Source organism: Perca flavescens, chromosome 20, assembly GCF_004354835.1.
Source record: "Perca flavescens isolate YP-PL-M2 chromosome 20, PFLA_1.0, whole genome shotgun sequence".
Taxonomy (NCBI): domain Eukaryota; kingdom Metazoa; phylum Chordata; class Actinopteri; order Perciformes; family Percidae; genus Perca; species Perca flavescens.
The window spans coordinates 25,762,103-25,784,545 of NC_041350.1; the positions used below are offsets into that span (position 1 = coordinate 25,762,103).

Consider the following 22,443-nt stretch of genomic DNA (forward strand, 5'->3'; position numbering starts at 1 on the left):
TCTGGGTCTTGATGTCCGTCAGTCTCCCTCTGATCTCATCACCAAACCTGGAGACAAAGTGGAGATATTCTGCAGCCATGATAAAACTGACTACAGGCTGATGCTCTGGTACCAGCGCTCACCTGGAGACACGGCTATGAAACTCATTGGATATTTGTACTTTAAAGATGTCAAAATGGAAGATACATATAAAGAGGCCTTTAATATATTTGGAGATTTGGGGGGAAATACAGCAAAGAATGCCTCTCTTAAAATCAAACTTGTAGAACAAGAGCACAGTGCTGTTTACTACTGTGCAGCTAGTGAAGCACGCTGACAAATATCCCGTCTGCACTTTACAAAAACTCTGCTCAATCTTTTCTCATCAGTGGTTTATAATAAGACATGGAATAAACTGCTCCCAAACACCTGCTTTTGTGGGTGAACTTTGGTTTGATGCAATCATATCATCAACAGCTACTGCAACTGTGCCATGTTAACCAGTCAAGCCATTAGTTACACTTTAATATGTACTGTAATGAAATCTGTCACTAGTGAAAACCTCTTTTGAAGGAATCAGGTGAAAGGAAGAGCATATCAGCTTAATGTGCAACATGAAGCCACTCCTCCTTTCTACGTCACGTTTGCTTCCTACTTATTGTGACTTTGTTTAAAGAGAAAACAAACAGAAGAGGCGCTGTCATAACTTAGTACCAAGTTTGATCCATGACTTCAGATTAACTCTGTCTCCACATGATGATTAGATTTGTCTTTTGCTTTCTCCTCACAGGTAACAACTGCTTCACTGTGCAGTACAATGTACTGTATTTACTTCCACATCTTAAATACAAGCTGCACAATCAGGAAAATATGCGATAACGTTGCGATAACGATATTACTCACGATAAATGAACAGGTATCAGAATGTACTCCGTTCTGCTCTTTTCAGTATTCTGCTCAACAAAAGCAAATGCTTGTTGAATTTAAAAAAGCCAAAAGAAAATAATTTCCAATATTCTTTAATTGAATTAATTTAACATTAAATGCACCACTAAAAGAACATTTTAAAGTGTAGTTTTTCATTCAACTAACATAAAAAATCTCGAAGTGTCTTTTGTGATGTCGCAGTATATATATATATATATATATATATATATATATATATATATATATATATATATATATATATATATATATATATATATATATATATATAGTGCAGCGCCATCTTAAATCAATTATGTGTCCAACTGTCCTTCCAGCAGGTTTATCTCTGGGGGTTCAGGTCCATCAGTCTCCCTCTGCTGCGATCAGAAAGGCCGGGGATGGCGTGCAGCTCGTCTGCACTCACGGACAACCTGACTACACCGTGATGCTGTGGTACCAGCAGTCACCTGGAGACACGGCTCTGAAACTCATCGGATATGTAGAATATAGTACGATAAGCTATGAAGAATCGTATAAAGGGCATTTCAATATCACCGGAGATCTAAGTGGAAACACAGCAAAGAATGTCTCCCTGTTCATAGTGGACCTAAAAGAGCCGGAGCACAGTGCAACGTACTACTGTGCAGCTCGATATACACGTTGAGGAGGATCTCCTTTCAACTGCTCAAAAACTAAAAACACCCACTTTATCAACTGTGGTTTTGTCAACAGCAGCCAGCTGCAGTCGAGGTCTTGGTCATGTGATTTCTACCTGACTTCCTCGCATCTCCACTCGGTTTTTACATATTCAGTTCAGTCATATAGCCAGAGTAGACGTCTGATGATCTTCACCATCAGATAATTAAATCTGCATGGGACAAACAACTGTCCAACATAATGATTCGTTTTCTACTTTGTTGTCATCTCATAGGTAATGTTATCTCTTCTCCGAATCAACAAGTTTGTAGTTTTTTTTAGATGAGGAAGCAAATAAACTAGGGCTACACAATATATCGTTTTTTGTTTATCATCATCGCGATAACCGGTGCAATAAACACATCGCAACAGAGAGATTTTTTGTGTTAGTTGAAAAAAAAAAAAAAAAAAATCTGTAGAAAACTGCACTTTAAAATGTAACTATCACTTTTTTTTTTTTTAGTCGTGCCTTTTATAGTCAGTGTTCAATTTGTTCGATAAAACATTGGTAAGGATTTCCTTTCATTTGTTTTAAATTCAACAAGCAATTTGTTGTATTTTAGTAGAATACTGAAAGCAGCAGAAAGGCAGAACCGAGGACACCTTAATATCTTGTTTATTTATTGCAAGTAATATCGTTATTGCGTGTCGCATATTTCCTCATACCGTGCAGTTTTAAAATAAACCTTGGGTTTTGTCTCTTTTTGTAGGTTTTTCTCTGGGGGTTCAGATCCATCAGTCTCCCTCCGCTGCGATCAGAAAGGCCGGTGATGATGTGAAGTTTTTCTGCACACACGGACAAAGCGACTACAGAGTGATGCTGTGGTACCAGCAGTCACCTGGAGACACGGCTCTGAAACTGGTCGGATATGGATATGTACAGTTCACAAACGACAGCGTGGAAAAGCCATTTAGAGAACATTTCAAATTAGCCGGAGATTTGAGTGGCGATGCAAAAAATGGTTCCCTTTCCATAAATAATCTAAAAGCACTTGAACACACGGCAACCTACTTTTGTGCAGCAAGAGAAGCACAGTACATCAAACATCCATCTGCTCTTGACAAAAACCTCCACTCTGAATGTAGGTCAAAGATGATCTCCCCCATGATCGTGTGATTATTTGTAGTTTCACTTTGATTTGCCAACTTATCACTCTTGTTCATCATGTTTATAAGTTGCCACAATTCACTTCCCTTTACTGTTGTACACAGCTTGTCATACTCAACAGCATTGACACTCACGAACATAGCTTGATTTATAATTATCAGGCAATTTTTTGGGATTAACCAAACAAGTACATTTATTCCTCACAGGTAAAGCCTTAAAGTGCTCATATTATGCTTTTTTTGGCTCCCCCCCCCTTCTTTAATTGGGTTGTATGTTTTTGTGCATGTTATAAGTTTACAAAGTGAAAAAGCCCAAAGTCCCCCCCAAAGGGACTTACCATCTCCAACAGAAAACACTGTTCCCAAACTGCTCCAAACAGCTCTATTGTAGTCCAGCCTTTACTTCAGAGACAAACGTGGGTCACTTTGTAACACGTTATAATGCTAGCCTAGCTGCTAGCATGGCACACCTTCATACTCTGCTTCTGACTGGCTAGTAGTCTTACCTAGCTGCTAGCGTGGCACGCCCTCCTACTCTGCTTCTGACTGGCTAGTAGTCCTTACCTAGCTGCTAGCGTGGCACGCCCTCATACTCTGACTGGCTAGTAGTCCTTACCTAGCTACTGCGCATGTGCGACTCCCAACAAAGATTGAACATAAGGAGATGTTTCACTCTGTAGCTAAAACAGAGAGCTCAACACACAGAGTGAAAAGAGGAGCTGCAGCAATGTGCATGTGCAGTACAATAAATATATGGTGTTTTTTGAAAATTAAACCATGTAAACCTATTCTGATATAACCTCTAAATACAATTATGAACCTGAAAATGAGCATAATACGAGCACTTTAAATATTCCCAATCCCAGCTGGTGGTTACCATGTCATGCCAGACCACGAAAGACTTTCTACTCTGCTGAAGGAAACCATGTCACACAACACCATCGCCTCTTTGAAAGTAATACAACTTTAGATTTATTGTAGGCTATTTTTCTGGTAATTATCTTGAATTTGGCACAGTCTGTGCTGCATTTTTTTCACCACTCTGTGCCCGCTATCAACATTCATTTACAGATTTTAGACTAAAGTAGGTCATCAGTGCACAAGGTAAACTTTCACTTATCAAAGTTTCAGCCATCAGCGTTGTCTTTCCTTTCCAGAAAAGGCAGACATACTGAATGAAAGGTTTTTCATTGTCAACTTGTTCTTCCTGTCCCGCCTTCTGCTCCACAAAGTCAAGAGACTCTAGCTGGTTCGTCACATTCAACAAGATGCCATCTCATTTCATCCTTTCCATCATCACTGTCTTCTGGATTAAAGGTATTACACATTCATGAAGCCATATTTGCTCATTTAGAATATAACCCTCGAAAATCTTTATAGGTGGAGGAACTGAGGTGGAACATTTACATCCACTGATAATGGATTCCTTATTTCTTACTGTAATTTACACACAAGGTTTCATCCACTGCACTACAAACTACAGTTGTCTTGATCTCTCTACAGGGGTTTACCTCAGTAAAGAAAAACAAGTGTCTCAGACTCCGACTCAGCTGTTTTGGAGACCCAACGTTGAAGCCAACCTGAGCCTCACACATCAAATCCCGAGCTATGACACCATCCTCTGGTATCAGCGATCAGCAGGAGACACTTCCCTCAAGCTGATTGCCTACATGAATTATAAAACTCCTAAGGTTGAGCCAGCGTTTGAAAGCCACTTTAGCGTGAGTGGAGATGGAGAGAAAACAGCTTATCTTCACATCCTGAACCTGAGCCACCCTGAAGACAGCGGAGAATATTTTGGAGCAGCGAGTATACACAGTAATAAAAACAGTGATGCTCTCGTACAAAAACCTCCAAAAATGATCAAGACGATAACAGCACGCCAACAGGAAACCACTGAAACCATGTGACACAGTATCAAAACTCTGGAGAAAATACTTCATTAGAACTAAATGGTTTCATTAGAACTGAAGTGAAGTTATATAATGTAGGTAGTAAAAGACAATACAAATTGTGATAATACAGACATTTTCAAAAATGCAATATTAATGGACAGCTCTCTTTACTGCGCAGTTAGTCAAAAATGATAAATTGAGTCATTGGTGATGTCCAAGCCCAAACGGAATCTGCAGGATTCTTTTTTACAGTTTTCAGCAATGATTAAAAATGAAAATTTTAGATTTAGCGGAGTGTTTTTCCTGCTTGCGGTGGAGATGTATTAACACGGTTATTAAAAAAAAAAAAAAAAGTTTTAAATCTTCAGAAAATCTGCTAATAACTCAGTGTCTGCAGATTGTGGCCCAGGTGATGTCGGAGTTCAGTGCATTGCAACTTGAACTTTGATTATGGGACAATTTCAGGACAACTTCTTTCAAGACAAATTCTACTTCTGCCACTATATTTTGAGAGAGTGACAGTGTTTGACTAAACCTAATGCATTTATTCATCTTCTGAGATGTTAAAGATCCCACAAGGAATAACTGATGAGTGTTACAGGAGCGCGCCAATGAACCATATGTCAGAAAGAGGTAGGCGTAGCCGGGTTGGTTCAGTGGTAGAGCAGGCGCACATATACAGAGAGGTTTATTGCCTTGACGCAGAGGTCCAGGGTTAAAATCCAACCTGTGACAAATTTCCTGCATTTCTTCCCCCTCTCTTTCCTCTTTCTCACCTAGCTGTCCCAAAAATGTAAGGCAGAAAAGCCCCCCAAAAGAAAAAAAAAAAAAAAAAGTAGGGAAAAACAGGGCAAAAATGTAGTTGTCTTGTACCGATATATTACTTATATATTGTTTGTGTTTGACCTATGCGCCCATTCAAATAATGACCTCTCACAATATCTGGGCATACAAAGTCTGCTGAAATTCTAATATTTATAATTAAGAATGCTGAAAAACCATTCAACCAATAGGTGGAGGCACAGCACTTAGTATGCAGCTTTACACACACACACACACACACACACACACACACACACACACACACACACACACACACCCTTAGATTTCTCACATCAGTGCCTGATAATGTCTTGGTCTATGCAAACCTTTGCTTTTCTCTTCATCGTTTTTTATTGTAAGATCTCAAATGTCATTCTGAATTACATAAAAAGTAGTCACTATTTATATTTTATTTATATGACATGCTAAACAATAATCTAAATCTGCTTTCTCCACAGGTCAGGCGAGCGCATTTCAACAATCTGATCCCCAGATAGTGAATGAGGGCACTGAGGTCCAGATAAACTGCAGCCATGACGATACTAATCTTCCAGTAATGCAAAGAGAGGACAGTCTGTCTATGACCCTCATTGGGTATGGATATGAAAGCTCCCCAACCTACGAGGGTCAGTTTGAAGAACAATTCAAGCTGACAAGAGACTGCTCAGTGAGAGAAGCTCTGATTATATGCAAAGCAACCCGGTCACACTCGGCTGTGTATTTCTGCACTGCCAGTACACAGTGATGTGGTTTAATGCCACTCCCTCACTAAAAACCCTCATCTTTTTCCTGTACATGAGGTGTGCATTTGCACAAGAGGCCCAATAAACCATCGGAAGAGGCAGTGTTTCTCCTGCTACAGCACAAACTTGAAGGATGTCTGAAGTTGTGATAGCATTTCTTCTCATCTTACTTCAATGTAAAGAAATTAGCTGCAAAAATTGAAATTCAATTGTGTTGTTAATTGTAAACAGAACTTATATTCATGTTTTTTGCTCTATGGCTTCTGTATCAACTTCTTTTTAAATCTGTCTTCCCCCAACAGACCAAGCTAAGAGTGCAACGTTTCAGCCGTCTCGTAAAAGAAGAGCCAACGAAGCGACAAGGGTAGAAATTGAATGCAGTCATAATGATAAAAGCATATATACAATGCTCTGGTACCAGCAAACAGAGAGAAGTTTTATGAGCTTGATTGGATACAGCAACAGTGGCAGCTATACAGCTATGAGCAGCAGTTTAAAGATTGGTTTACACAAACGGAAATCCAAACAGGAGCTGTGATCATTCACCGTGTCAATCTATCAGACTCTGCTGTGTATTTCTGCGCTGCCAGTACACAGTGATGTGGTTTAATGCCACTCCCTCACTAAAAACCCTCATGGTCTCACATGAGGCTCTGAGTCTCTTTAAACAGACTCTCAGTGAAGGAAGTTTCTCCTGCAGCAGAAACAAACCTGGACGATGTCTCTAACTGTGATCGGATTTCTTCTCATCTTGCTTCCATGTAATGAAATGAACTGCAAAAACAACTATTTAATTGTGATACACATTTTTACAGCAACTAGACAATTGTTTTTTTTTTCCCCACATTGGCTTCTGTATCAACCACTTTCTAAATCTGTTTTTCCCCACAGACCAAGTTAAGAGTGTGACGTTTCAGCGGTCTCATGCAAGAATAGTCAACAAAACATCCAGGGTAGAAATTGAATGCAGTCATAATGATAACAGCATGTATACAATGCTCTGGTACCAGCAAACAGATAGTGGTCTGATTAATTTAATTGGATACAGCTACACTGGCGGTGAGCCCAAATATGAGCAGGAGTTTAAAGATCGGTTTAACATTACACGAAAGGACATCCAAACAGGAGCTCTGATCATTCCCAGTGTCAATCTAGCAGACTCTGCTGTGTATTTCTGCGCCGCCAGTACACAGTGATGTGGTTTAATGACACCCCATCACCAAAACCCTGTTCTCTTTTTTCCTCTGTGTTCATGTTCAAGGCTGGCTAAATAACTGTTATTACATTAAAGGTGCTCTAACTGATGTGACGTGTTTTTTAGGCTACAACATTTTTTGTCACATACAGCAAACATCTCCACACTATCCTTTAGCTGCCTGTCTCCTGAACACACCAAAAAAAAATAAAAAATGCGGTCTCTGTAGACAGCCCACGCTCCACAAATGGCAAGATAAACAAACTGTGCCAACCTGCCCCACGAACCATAACAGTGTTCCAGCCAATAACTGACAATAAGGAGTTGGTCGAGTCATGAATACGCATTGTGGAAGTAGCCTACATGCTAACGCTGCTGCAGTGATGGCTCAACCAGCTCCTTCTGGTCAGTTATTGGCTGGAACACTGTTTGTTATGGTTCGTGGGGCAGGTTGGCGCAGTTTGTTTTCGTTGCCGTGTGGGGAGCCTCGGCTGTCTACAGAGACCGCGTTTTTTTTACAGTGTGTTCAGGGGACAGGCAGCTAGCAGATAGTGAGGAGATGTTTGCTGTATGGGACGAAAAATGTTGGAGCCTAAAAAACGCGTCACATCACTTTCTACTTGTGTTCTTGTGTCCCTGTGAAACGTCATCTCGTGTTGCCAAAGTACTGTCCCAATACACAAGTTCGCATTTCGCCAAGAACAGTTAAAATTCCCGGATGTATTCTTGACACGCCCATTTACCGAGGATACATCGGTTGGTAACTTGTATGAACTTCGCAGCACCTGTATCCCAACATTCATTTCGGCATTCAGTGATGGTTGGATTTCCAGTACATACAGCCCAAAAACGGGACAATTTTAATAATTTTCGCAATCTTATTCATCACTAAATTCACTTCTGAGAACATTTTAGGCGAGAAATGAACGGTTTATATTTCGAATATAAGCAGTCTTGCAAAAATCTTTGCCGAATTGACAATTTGCTCCAAAGTTTTCAGAGCTCCATAAAATGACGCGGCCGCCAACTTGCGCATGCCGGGGCCTCTAGCTCGGCACTCCGACAGTCACACTTTGAGACCCCGCTTTAGGACCCCGGAGGTCTTTTAGACCGGTTCCGTAAATAAGAGGCTTTTATTTTGCCATTTCGGATCGTTTGTGTAAATATAATAAGTAAATAAATAAATAAATAAATAAATAAATAAATAAATATGATAAACATGTTAGCACAAACCGCTAATTAACACCTTGGTGAGGTGACGCTAAAAGGTGAATAAATGCTTCCGAAGCAGCCAAAAGCAGGAGAGGAATACTCCGGTTCTGACTTCAAGTCAGAACCGGACGCACTTTGCAGCCAACCGCATGACGAACAACCTACAAGTGGACTCCATGCACAGCAAAAACCAATTCCTCCAGATGCCCATTCTGAAGAAACATTATTGAACTGTAGGCAGTAAACTTGCTTTTAGAAATGTAAAGTCATTCTCACGTTTTACAACATAAATTAGACACTGGACCTTTAAATTCATCAAGCTTTAGTGTTCAGTTTCTCACATTTTTTGTTTTCCAGAATCACTCTATACAACAGCTTTACAGTCAGACATTTCTGATTAATTGAAGGCCTAAAACCACTACACCAAGACAATCCATCACAATATACAGTATCATATATGTATTATTCGTTTCTGATCAGAAAATGCACCAAAGAAGCAGTAGCAGGCAGAAGATCAGCTGCGAGCAGAGGAAGAAGGTGGGGATAGAGGAGGTGTGATATATCAAGAATGGAAGATAGTCATCTCTCATTTGTAATAAGCTTGTCAGAGTAGAGTGACATGTGAATGCTCCAGCTCTGATACCAGGTTTTAGTATACGCTACTACACAAATCTTGGTTTTAGTTTCCAGGATGCCTCCAGCTTTATACACATTTGGAGGTTTACTGCTCATGCTTACAAGTAAGTCTGATTCAATTTTGTATGACATTTCTCTGTAACATCAATTTCTGTGTGCTTATGGTGTGAACATTTGGTATTTTAAGCTAAGAATTGACTTTCGTCACAGGAAAAGTGGAGAGTGTTACCTTTGAACAGTCCTCTCCTCAACTTGTGCAGGAAGGGACTGACGAGCTCAGGATTAACTGCAGTCATGATGACAGCAGCCTCCAAGTTATGCTGTGGTACCAACACCAAACTACACAGAGCAGGCGCTCTATGAGCCTCATCGGGTACACAGTCCTCCAGGGTGATCCAAGCTACGAGGACCAGTTCAAAGACTCCAGATTCCAGATTAAGGGAGGAGGCACATCGAAAGCATCTCTGCTCATTCGCACAGTGAATCTATCCGACTCAGCTGTGTATTTCTGCGCTGCCAGCACACAGTGATGTGGTTTGATGCCACTGCTTCACTAAAAACCTCCTAGGACTTCTAACAGCTGCTGCTCAGGGGTTTAGTTCTTTGACAACTGAATGTACTGCTAATGTAAATTTATTAACTGCAAAAATAAAAATAAAAAAAGATATAACCACAATCATGTACCAAAGTGTAATAATGTATATATTGAAAGTTTCATTTAAAAATATGAATGAAAATCAATATAGACTTTCATACACATTACATTGACTGACAGTTATAACATTTTTATTTTACCTTCATTTTTTACAGGTAACCTCATTAAGACGCAGGGTTCCAGTCTCAAGAGAGATCCGTTTGGGACAAACAAGCACTCAGACGCTCAATGGTGTTTTAAGCCCCCAACATTGTCTTCAAGGCACCTAACCCTAACCACTGCCTAATCCTGACCTAAAAATGACGTTGGGAGCTTAAAGGAACACGCCGACTTATTGGGAATTTAGCTTATTCACTGTAACCCCCAGAGTAAGACAAGTCGATACATACCCTTCTCATCTCATTTATTGGCATTTCTTTAAACCAATCACACTCATCTCGGGCGGCGCCAAGAGCTGGACAGAGCAACAGTGCCTCTGCAAAATAGTCTCGGGAAGGAACATGTGTACGTTCAGGTTAAAGCTCGTTTTAGTCGTGCAAGAGAAAACTCGCACGACTGTCTGGATTTACCCTGCAGAGATCTGAAGAGCAGTTAACCACAGTCCTCAGAAATCCACCGGAGTTTAAAATTACAACACAAAGAAAGAGGAAGCTAACGAACATCTGGCTGAAAAGAGTGGAAGTGGAACGTTGTGGAAATGGACTATACCGTTAGTAATAATGTCAAAATTGCATTCACTAATAAAGTAACATCTTGTTAGGATATGTAAAAGATTATTTTGTTGTACAGGTAGTCTATATCCTTGACGTTCCACTTCTGGGATTGCTCCGTTGGGATTTCCCTCATTTAGGCCGGATATATCCTTGCTTTGGGCTACCTCTGGTGGATTTATAATCCGAATGCTATGTGGAGCAGCCAGACTCTCCTCCAGTGCGCTTTGGAGGAGGGTCTGGCAAAGAATTTTTTAAGTGCCGTTGCATGAGGTACTCAACGGTCAGTGTATTAGCTACAGTAGATGGGGGTCGGCACGCCTTCAGTTTGGAGAAACTGACTGGAGTACAGATAGTACGTTACCGCTGTGGACGGGGGCAGCAGATAAATGTATTTTAGCCACCTAAAACAATCAATATCACTTTAAGTGTATGTTATATTTGTGCCTTTACCTTGCTCTCAAACAGCCCTTTATGACAGTAAAGGGAAGCGGTTATAACCTTTTACAGTATGTATGCTCTTTTCTAAGCCACCACACTCAAAACAATAATCTTACCTTGCAGAAACAGGAGTTGCTGGTCTACCATTGCCACGATTGGTTATTGTGTGACTTTGGTGAATGCCAACTAACCCTTTACAAATACCAAAGTTACAAAATAACACTAACTTACTTAACTGATCAAGGCAGCAGTTGACCAGCAACTCCCGTTTTCTGTGGGGTAAAAATACAGTTTTTGTCAAAAAGGAGTCTGGTGGCTTTGAAGAGAGAAGAGATTGATATAACGTCTTTAGTTCCCCGTCAAAAAGGGCTGTCTGATGGCAAAGTAAAGCAGTGACTATAGCGTAAACTGAAACCGAATGTTTTAGGTTTCTAAAATGTTTAGCTGTTGACCCCATCCACAGCAGTACGTTGCTTAGCTTCCGTGTCGGTACTCATGTATGCATCTCCAAATTGGAGGCGTGCCAACTGCCATCTACTGTAAGAAATCAAATTTGAGGTAATCACTGTAAATGGTCACCAATGTCACTTTAGCTGCTAGAACTGTGCCATTAAGGGTTGCCGCTAGAAACTGTACAAAACTAAAACCATTTGCTGGTGGCAGAATACATGAATACGTAATGAGCTTCACACACACCAATAGCATCAACAGCTCCTGACCCAGCCCAAAGGGAAAAAACTCCCCCAGTGTCCACCAGGAGACAGAGGATGTACTGAGAAACCCTTCACACTTATTTCAGAAGTTGTGACTGTGGCAGTAAGGTCTGCCAGCAGCTGTTCAGCCTGAAGACAAGAGTTGCGATTGTAAATATATGTCTGTCTTCAAATTAGTTTTATCGTTTGATCAATGTCAAAATGAAGCTGCTACTGTTTGCCGTTCTCATCTTCACCAGTAAGAACATTTTTACAGTTTAATATTTTTTCCTTACAGATTTCCTTCAAGTTTTTAAATTTCAAGTTCTCTTCTTTCCTACTTTCTAGATTCCTCCGGTGGTGTAAAACTTCACCAGCCTCCATTTGTAATCAGCCGTGAAGGAGACCCCCATGCTGTCACTTTGCAGTGTGAACAAGACGACGAACAATACTTGTACATGTACTGGTACAGACAAAGCAGCAGCGGTAGGGAAATGCAGCTCGTAGCATATTCTCTCGGTAAAGATGTGTGCAGCATTGAAGCTCCTTTCAACAAATCCAAGTACAGCATGACCCGGGCTACAGTGCTTCATTCCTCTGTGCAGATACACCCTGTTGAGACTGGAGACTCAGCTGTGTATTACTGTGCCTCCAGTAGAGCACAATGGTTCAGAAAGCCTCAGCAGCTTAACAACAACCTCAAGAAGAAACCAGGAAGAGGCGACAGAGAGGAGGCATGAATGAGGGTGGTTAATGTATTGATAGGTCTGCCAGACCTCTCTCTACAGAACTGTGGACTAAGGTCTAGCTACAGCACACATACAAAAGGCTGAAACGGCAGAAAAAAATGTCAACAATGTCTAAGCGACAAAAGCTTCCTTTTATTACATGAAGTTAAGAATACTGCTGTACTTTAACTGCATAAAGCTAAAAAAAAAACGTGCGTACGCCACATCCCACGCAAAGGTTGTGATTTATAAAAAACAAACTTGACGGGAGAATGTGCGGTCCTCCATGCAAACTCTGAACCGTGCGTACGCACATTATGGAGACAAAATAGGAATTGGCGACGCAGATGGTGAGGTGGTGAACTGAAGTCAGACTGCAGAAAGTAAATGGGAATAACTATAAGAGTAGAAAAAATAAAAATATTGATGCCTTGCACATTTTTTCACTCCATATCATCCATGTAACCATGAAGATTAAATCCAGCAGTGTTATTTGCGCTTGTACTCAGTGATAACCGTTCCATAAACTGAAATCTTGAATAAAAATTAGTTCTTAATATTTAATCGGCGCTGTCTCGCCGTCACATTGTCCACTACGGAGCGCAGGAGGAGAGGATGGCCCGACTACATGGAATACAGGATAGCATCAAACGGCAATAGATAACGGCAGAACACAGTGTAAATAACTAAATATATAGCTTTAAAACTATGCATATATCATCAAACGTCAAAGTCTGAAAATACAGCCGTTAAGCTCTCGTGCAATCTTTACCTATAATGTCCTCATTATCAGTCCGAACTTAAACTGTTAACAAAACCTTCATGAAGAAAAGTGTGTTTGCTTATTACACTTTCTTTCGTCTTCGGACTGAATTGCTGTGTTGGCAAGGTGTTAATCACAAATTGCTGTAAATACTGCGGTGACCCCGTGCGTAATGCTGCATGATGGCACTGCTGGCCCTGCAGGAGGACTAACCCCAATGGAAGAATCAGGAGAAAATGGGACAATGACGATGACTGGCTAATTTTCCGATTTAGATTCCCCTGAGCTCTTGGATCTATGTACTGAATTGGGTCCATGAGGGCACCGTGCCATCGGTCAAATACAGGTCCTCGCCACTCTGGGGCCAGACAGTCTGTCAGGAGTTTTTTTAAATAAATATTATATATAACTTCAACTTCATCACTAAGGCTTGTTTGGAAGAATCAGGTATATCAAAGCTGAGTGCCGTAATGCCTGCCGTTTTGGGATTTATTAATAAAAATAGATCCCGAATTATAATTCAATTGGCGTAGAGTTTTTTTTTTTTTCCGCCAGTTCATGATTCGGTTTAAAAGAACTGCCAGGGTCATTAACATCTTTCAGGATTCTATGCTTTACATTGACTTTATGGTTAAAAATTGGGGTCCAAGATAAGAGGCTGATCCACGTACGCACACTTGTGACAATCTGTGATTTATAAAGGGAACATTGTCAACGGTTTTATAAATCTGACTTTTCCCGGTCCAAATAGTAAGGATCGCACAGTTTTATAAATGAGACCCCTAACCCTGGAACTTTGACCTGGAATGAACTTCTGATGTGGTTTTTGAGTCAGTGAACCCCTGCTTTAAACCAATCACAAATCGTCTTGTGCAGCATATAATCAGTTTAACAGGAGAAGGTGTAGGTCATCAGTTGATCATTTATCAATTTGAACAATGGCAGATCTGGCTCTTTTGGTCTGAACTTGTGTATCAAGTTTTGAGCCGGTGGCATATAATCAGTTTAACAGGAGTGCACTTATCAGCAATGGCAGATCTGGCTCTTTTAGAAGACATCTATGAGCCGGTACAACAGTGCACACGTACGCGTATGTGCCACGGTGGAGCGCTCCATCGGATTGTTTAAGGGCAGATGGCTCGCATCAGTGGGGGGCGGGGGGACCCTATACACAGCAGAAAAAGTCTGCAACGTTGTTTTAGCCTGTGGTGTTCTGCACAACATCTCGCAGGAAGACACGGTGCCATAAATGTAGTCTACTGATGGAGCCAGATCACCCGATGCCCAGAGAGCAGTCTCCAGCACAGCCCCAACTGGGGGCTATACGAAGGAGACAGGATATTATTATTCCTCCCTTTTAAAAAGGTAGCCTATAGTGTTATGTTTGTCAATGATATTCAATACAGGAAACATGACGATGCACAACATTTTTATCTATTATTCAGGTTTTTATTTCTCTGTCGTGAACGATTTATTTCTGCCATTGACAGAGTTATTTCGGCTTGTTTTCCCAGCCCCTCTGATGTCAGGAGACAGCTGGGTCGGGGTGGTGGTCCAGCACGGGGGGGAGCCTCGTTCTGACTCATGAATAAAACACGAGTAAAATAAAAGACACTGCATAAACTCCGCTACCGTGTGTTTATTTAAATATAGGTACACCATGTAGGCCTATGAGATTACAATAGAAGCATGAATATTACTATTAGGACTATAGAAAATGTGTCAAGGATGTATAAATTAAGGGTGGGGCTATTTGCACCCCTGGTACAATTAGCAGTGTATGCTATTTGTACCCTGGTGCAATTAGAAATGAATGCTATTTGTACCCCGCCGGTGCACACAGCAATGTGTTCTATTAATACCCCGTCTGGTACAAATATCAATGTATGCTATTTGCACCCCTGTACATTTACAGTACCTTGGCATATATTTACACACAGTTATCCATACTACTCATGTGTTACACCTTTTTGGAATATTATCGCCCTGACATTCTTACCCTAAGCATAACCAATCCCACTCCTCTTGCCTAAACCTAACCAACCCAACCAGAGCAGGCATATTCATGAGTCTTCCCCTACCACCCTGCAAAAAAAAATAATTTCACGTTCGAGTGTCCTGACTTACGCAATTACATGCAAATTATCCAATCTAAAATTACAAAATCAAGATCACCTCACAGGGGAATCAAACTCCTAACTCCAATACCAAAGGTAAGCGTTCTAACCACTTACCTAGCAGTTCTTACAGGATGTTGAACAACTGTTTACCACTTGCTTTCTTCAAGCCTCGGTTGCTAGGTAACTGTACTGTATACAAAAAATAGATACCACCTAACAAACCAACGGTTGTATGCTTTCACTGAAGACAGAAAGCGCAACTGTAGTATCCATTTTCCGCTAGAAATTCAATTGTTATAAACTTTAGAGACAAAACTTCCCTAATATGCCAGCTTCTGCGGTCTTGGAAGATGAACGTCCGCCATGATTTCGGTGCACGCGAGCAACGTGTTTTTGTTGTTACGTCACAAGGTGTGAATAGCTCAGCTGTGTGGCCGAGGCTATTCGTACCGGGGGTGCAAATAAACACTCCGATAAATTAAATAGGCTAAACTTTAGCTGGAGTCCGATTTACTACGGTGAGGTGTATTGTCATCCTATTTTATCTGATCAACATGTATTTAAGCTCCGGCAACACGGTTGACCGCATCCGTGATCTCTTTTCATCCCGCATTCTTTCTACAGCCTTTAATACCAGTTTTCAGGATGCCAAATAGTACACACGTTAGTGCAAATGAACCAGAGATATCAGGGTTTCAATCTCCACCTCTGAAAAGTGCCGCTTCTCAGCCAGATTACGTCTCACCGTGTCGTAAATTGTAGGGGCAAGGCCTCAAAACCGAGAATATATTGGGGCGTGATATTTAAATTACGATTGTTTCCAGCCGCTGCATTTATCAATGTACGACCATTCTTACGCTCTGATTGGTGTGATACGAACGTTTCATGAATCACACGTGAAGCCTGTCTGATTTCTGCGCTCATATCTGCGCTGGTTTCTACGTTAGATTGATAAATGAGGGCCAGTGGCTCTGCAAAACAGTCTCAGGAAGGATCTGTTTTGGTGGAACATTTGCACCCGAAAAGTAAATGCCACATACAATTTAAACTGAAGTTAACGGTTCACACAATACAGTAATGTGAGCTATATGTTCCCACAACCTTATGTTCCCACATTTCTAAGATTTTTTTCATAATTAGGCCCTATGTTCCCACAGCTCCCACATTTCTAAGATTTTCTAGATAGGGCTGTGGGAACATAGGGCCTAATTTTCAATAAGGCCTAATTTTAAGAAAAAAATCTTAGAAATATGGGAACATAGGGCTGTGGGAACATGGCTGACCCCATATAAATTAGCTGATACATGGTTGAACCTCATTTGCTCTTACCAGTGTATTGCTGTGTGTAAACATATTCTTTGTAAATCTTTACAATCATTCCCCGAAAGAACCAAGCAGGCCTGCTTTGGTGCACAATCCAAATTTTCTTCAAAATTTGACATTTTCAGCATGTAGCTTGCTAGCTCGAAGTTTGTCGTTTCCCGAAGCGAACACAGTTTGAGAACGGCAACACACAGGGAGCAGAAGGTGAGGGACATCATGTCAGGCAATTTTCATGGAAATGTACTTCTGCTGATTCAGACCTATGATCCAGACTAATATGCTGAAGTCTGACAACAGACCAACATACATGGGACATGACAATTTGAAAAAAAAAAAAAAAAAATGTATTCATTACAAAAAGGTATAAGAATGCTTCACTGCAATTCATTGTGTTCTTGCAACAACACCACAAAGCTGATCTGTTCAGATAAGCGAGCAGGTGTTAACATGCTGAAGATTACTTGTCACATTCAGTATTATTGTCCTACAGAGTTTGTCTCGTCTGTGTCACTGTGTACTTTAGTCTCCGTTATTTCACTATAATTCTGTGTGCAGTCTGACGAGATGAAAGTATGTTAAATTGAAGAGGTTATCATACACTGACCTCTACAGGGTTCATGTGGGATTACACATGTAAAAAAAAAAATATATATATATATATAATCACCTCAAGCATTTTTTAGAAGTCAGGATATGTCAAAGGGAAGCCAGTCAAATAATTAAAGTGGTATTAAAATGAAGAACTGGGTGGCCGGGTTGGATCAGTGGGTAGAGCAGGCACACATATACTGAGGTTTATGCCTCGACATAGAGGTCCAGGGTTCGAGTCCAACCTGTTACGATTTCCTGCACGTCTTCCCCCTCTCTCTCCCCCTTTTCTCACCTAGCTGTCCTGTCCATTATAGGCAGAAAAGCCCCCCAAAAAAAAAAAAAGAAGAATTAGGCTGAATAAGCTACATTTAACATACAAGGGACCTCTGCAGAACAACTCCAATGTAACAATTGTTATATTTCACAATTAATTGTAAAACAAATATTTCAAATAAAAAATTTCATTTTAGGCATGAGCTCACAGTAGCCAACAAATCATCTCAACATGTAGGACAGTAATGTGTTATGATTTTAAAAATATATTTAATGTTTATTTTATAACAGTTGTATATTCAACCCATGATTTACTTTATACATTTACTACACTTCAGAAAGCAATATTGCACTTTTCCACTACATTTATTTTGTAGCTTTAGTTACTTTGCAGATTCACTTTAATAACAAAATATAAACAAATATGATTTATTATAGATTTGAGTTTATAGTTATGGTTAGCTCCACAGTTAGCAGCTGCAGATCCATCAGTGAATTATGATCCTAGAATATATAAGATTCTGAAATGGCCCTGTCTGCATTGGAGTACTTTAGGTACACATAATGTACTGATGCAGGACTTTAATTCGTAACTTGTGTAGGCTAGTTTGTACTATAAATATGTGATGTGGTCATTTATTGTTAAGGAATAAACTGCTTTAATGCCACTTTTGAATCCAATGTTACGTTGAAGACAAGAAACTGTTTAAGGATCACCTAGAGCATCAGTCACATCTGTCAGTGAATGGTTCTCCTCAGTTCACTGATAACTGGGTGGATAAAGAGGTGTGACCAGCTGAGATGTCACTCCCTCTGAACAGCTACAAACAAAGACCAGTTTCCCTTTTCCTTCCCTCTGTTCTGCTTCTTTTCTTAGCTGTCACAGAAATAGCAGCAGTCAGGTTGGAGTCAGCCAGCCCGAGCTGTACAGCTGCTCTCACACAGAGAGAGATGGAGGCTGAGATATGGAGACGCAGGCTGGGGGAGGGAGAGGGGAGACAACCAAAGAGACTTCAGGTTTTTGTATGATGCTTTTTCATCGTGGGGACAGGGAGCCACGGTGATACAATCCCATAGAGCCGCTGTACAAAAACCTCCTCCCATTAACAGCCATTGTTTAGACTGCTACATGCTACCTGGGACAGCTGGGAGAGCAGAAAAATCAATAATCTGAAGGCAGCACACTTTGGCATTGAAAAGTCCATGTTTATGCAGAAAATCTGCTGGAAAAAAAGTTTTTTAAATGACTTTTAATTCAAATGTGGAGCATTGGGATGCTTCTTCCACTCACCTTGACAAAAACCAACATAATTGGACATTATGAGGCGAATCCTACATGTTTAAACCTTCTTCATCCCCTGGATTATTACACTGTCTCAACATGCTGATTATGGGATGTTTTGAGACTTTTTGGTTGAGGAGATATTCAGTGTGACGCTGGATCTGAAGCTTACTTTGGAAAGGGAACAAAACTCACTGTTTTGGGTAAGTAGCATCTCTCACGGCTTCAGTTCACTGCAGCAAACTTACAATAGTAGACATGTTGGTATGAAAGTGAAGGTAGAAACTCTTAATATGAAAATGTTGAAATATTGAGCTGAAGACAGAACACTGTGACCTACAATAATCCTGCTTTCTTTGGAAAAGGAACCAAACTGACAGTTTTAGATAATATTTCAGTTTATTTCTTTGTTTTTATAAATGTCACCTTGCTTTAGAGTTTTGGTATGAGAGAAGTATTGGTAAAAACCTTCCAAAGATAATTTTGGTAGAGAAAGACTTGAGTTTCATGCTCAGTAATTCTGCACTGTGACAATGCAAACGAAGCTTACTTTGGAAAAGGAACCAAACTGACTGTTTTAGGTAATATTTCTGTTTATTACTTTGTTTTCATAATTGTCACATTGCTTTAGAGTCTTAGTATAAACAGTACAAACTTTCTAAAGAGAATTCTGGTAGAGAAAGAGGAGAGAGTTTCATGCTCAGTTCTTTGCACTGTGACAACTTAAACGAAGCTTACTTTGGAAAAGGAACCAAACTGACCGTTTTGGGTAAGTCAAGGATGGTTAAACCTGAACATAAGCTGTATAAGATGTGTGGTTCAATAAGAATCATAATGTACTTGGGTCTTCATAGTCTAAGTTGAGCTCAGTGCTTTTTGATATTAACCCGGAGCGCTGTGCCAATTCTGAAGCCTACTTTGGTCAGGGAACCAAACTGACTGTTCTCGGTAAGTAAGACATCCAAAAATCTTCACATTCATTTTCCTGTAGGAGAAGTTCAACATACACAAGCAGGTTGGTTGTTGAGGGGGAAAGTTTGTGTCACATTAATCTTGTAATAACCAGACTGCAGTGCAGCAAATGTTGGTATTGGATTTAAAGAAAAAGTCATATTTGATACAACTAACATTTAAAACACCTGGAAGCAAAGAAGCTCGGTAAAAGCAGCATGTTGGGCTGGTTTGGGCACTGATGGAGTACACTGTGACCCAGACTGCAGAGGCTTACTTTGGTGGAGGAACAAAGTTGACTGTTCTAGGTAAGAAATGAAAAAATAGCAGTTATTGGAGTGTTTCATACTTAAACTTACTGCACTCAAGCTCTTTAAAGTTTCAGTTCTGCTCAAAGTTTTTGTTCTCAAGCTAAAACACTGACAGTTGGAAGCAGTACTACTCTATTTCAGCCAGGGAACTAAACGGACTGGTCTCGGTAAGTTGAAATAAAGTTTATCAGGTTGATAAGTCAGAAGTTTGCGTTGCATACAACTTGCGATAAACCTTAAAGTTGCAAAACTAAAAAGCAAAGATTCAGTAAGTAAGTAAAAGCAGCATGTTGGGCTGGTTTGAGCACTGATGGAGTACACTGTGACTCTGGTTATGAAGCTTACTTTGGTGGAGGAACAAAGTTAACCGTTTTAGGTAAGAAATCAAATGAAAATATAAAATTGCAATTCATTTTAAGAATTGCACAGCACTCCATTCTAGTGAGTTCCTTTGATTTAGGTGCTGCTCAGTGCTCAGAGCTTTTTGTTCTTAAGTTTCAACGCTGTGTCAGCGCGAAGCCTATTTCGGCCAGGGAACTAAACTGACTGTTCTGGGTAAGGTACCTTGGTAAAAGAGATGCTCCTATTGTATTTATTCATTTAGGTGTTGGTTTTAAAAGGAAAGTTACTGTACATTTAGTACAAAACTAAAAAAGCAAAAAAGGTAGAAAGTAGAAGCAGCATGTTTTGAGCACTGATCAGGTGCACTGTGACTCTGGTGGGGCTGCAGAGGCTTACTTTGGTGGAGGAACAAAGTTAACTGTTTTAGGTAAGAAAACATTAAGTTTTGATTTTGTTAAGATGTTTTTAAGAATTTAAAGGCTCAAACAACTCATGTTTTACCCATTATTAGATAAATTATAGACACAAATAATAAAATAACCACAAAAAGCATGAATAGATTTTTAAATTGGGTCAATAAGTCTAGGATATGACTATTTTGTAAGCTATACGTTCAAGTCTTTAAATGTCAGAGAAAGAGAGAGAAAGTTGGAGTAATTTGAAAGTGGCCCAGATGAAGAGAGGCAGTAGGAAGAGTTTTTTTTCCAGCTGAAGGTCTCTGTGCTCCTACAACGAGGCTTTCTTTGGAGCTGGAACTAAACTCACCGTTTTAGGTAAGAAAACCTGCAACAAAACAGCTCAGGGCACGATTCTCAGCTTGTTGGTATGCTAAGATCATGGGCAATGTTACGAATATATTTAATAGACATTTTATTTGATGGCAGTGAACACAGAGTAAATGTGTGAAAGAAGTTAAATGTAGAAGACCGTTTGTGCCAGTAAAAACAATCCTAGTCTATGTTCTCCAGTCAAAGTGCTGCAGCTAGAAAACATTTGGCTCTATGCCCAGATTATTACTCTCACAGCCAGTTCTTATCAGAGCTGTCAGACACTGTGAGTTCCAGTCAGAGGCTTACTTTGGAGCTGGAACTAAACTCACCGTTTTAGGTAAGACAATTACTAAACTTAAGTAATGTAACAAGGCTGCGTGATAACATAATATTCCATAGGATATAATGGCAAACTAGTAGAGCGAAGGGTTGTTTTCAAATGTTCTAATCTTAAATAGACCCTAAATTAGAAGTTTAATGGTCTTAGCAACTAATGCAATTTGGTATGACTATGTATTGTTTCTACAACAGTTGAGTTTTCTGAAAAAAAAAGAGCCCAAAGTCAGTGTACAGCTGTCAGTGGTGAGAGGTTGAGCAGTTTTTCTGTAACCTCGTATCAGTGTGAACAACTACGATCCTGCTTACTTTGGCAGTGGCACCAGACTGACCGTGTTGGGTAAGAAAATTACTAAAATCATGAGCAGAAATGGTTGTCTCGTGCCCTTCTCTTAACTTCAATCTGAGAAGTACTAAGTTAGCTTTTTTTTTTAGTTAAAAAAAATAAAAAAATAAAAAATAAATAAATGTCTCTGTGTCTTCGCTGGAGCAGCATTGTGTTGCTTTGTGCCTAAACTGCAACAGAAATAATTGAGGAAACTTTTCTATAGCAAACAGCTATTTGGTCTAGAAACCTGACTTAATGCTTTTATTTCAAGCTTATATAGTCACAAATGGCGTACAAAACAAAAAGTTAGACATAATTCAGCCGTTGTAGATCTTGGTCAGTTTTTTACATGTGAGTCAGCGGTGTGCTCCAAAACTTATCCTGCTGAATTTGGAGAGGGAACCAAACTAACAGTTCTTGGTAAGATCACAGCATCATAAAGCCAATAATTTCTCTGAAGGAATTTGATTTTAATGTCTCTCAGTGTGAGCTCTGTAACCTGTAATGATTATCTTTTATTTGGAGTTAATGGTTCTCCTGGGTGCATGTCTAAATTCTGGTATTGAGAGGTCACATGAAGATGAGTTAATATTGCACATTGGTTTGCTGTAGATC

General features: G+C 40.0%; 1 protein-coding gene and 1 gene segment (V, D, J or C); both read left to right on the forward strand.

The window, feature by feature from the left end:
• The first annotated feature begins 1,219 nt into the window (after positions 1–1,219).
• Positions 1,220–1,570, forward strand: LOC114546408 (immunoglobulin kappa variable 1D-17-like). The segment is given in 1 exon segment: positions 1,220–1,570. A coding segment is annotated over 1 exon segment (351 nt).
• A 5,292-nt stretch (positions 1,571–6,862) lies between these two features.
• The window catches only part of LOC114547185 (immunoglobulin lambda-1 light chain-like), a 16,761-nt gene continuing 1,180 nt past the window's right edge, over positions 6,863–22,443 (forward strand). The window contains exons 1-4 of the mRNA XM_028566423.1: positions 6,863–6,930; positions 7,061–7,361; positions 10,582–10,588; positions 20,565–20,607. Of these exons, the coding sequence (XP_028422224.1) occupies positions 6,888–6,930; positions 7,061–7,361; positions 10,582–10,588; positions 20,565–20,607 (394 nt within the window). The 5' untranslated portion in view covers positions 6,863–6,887. The remainder of the gene's footprint in view (positions 6,931–7,060; positions 7,362–10,581; positions 10,589–20,564; positions 20,608–22,443) is intronic.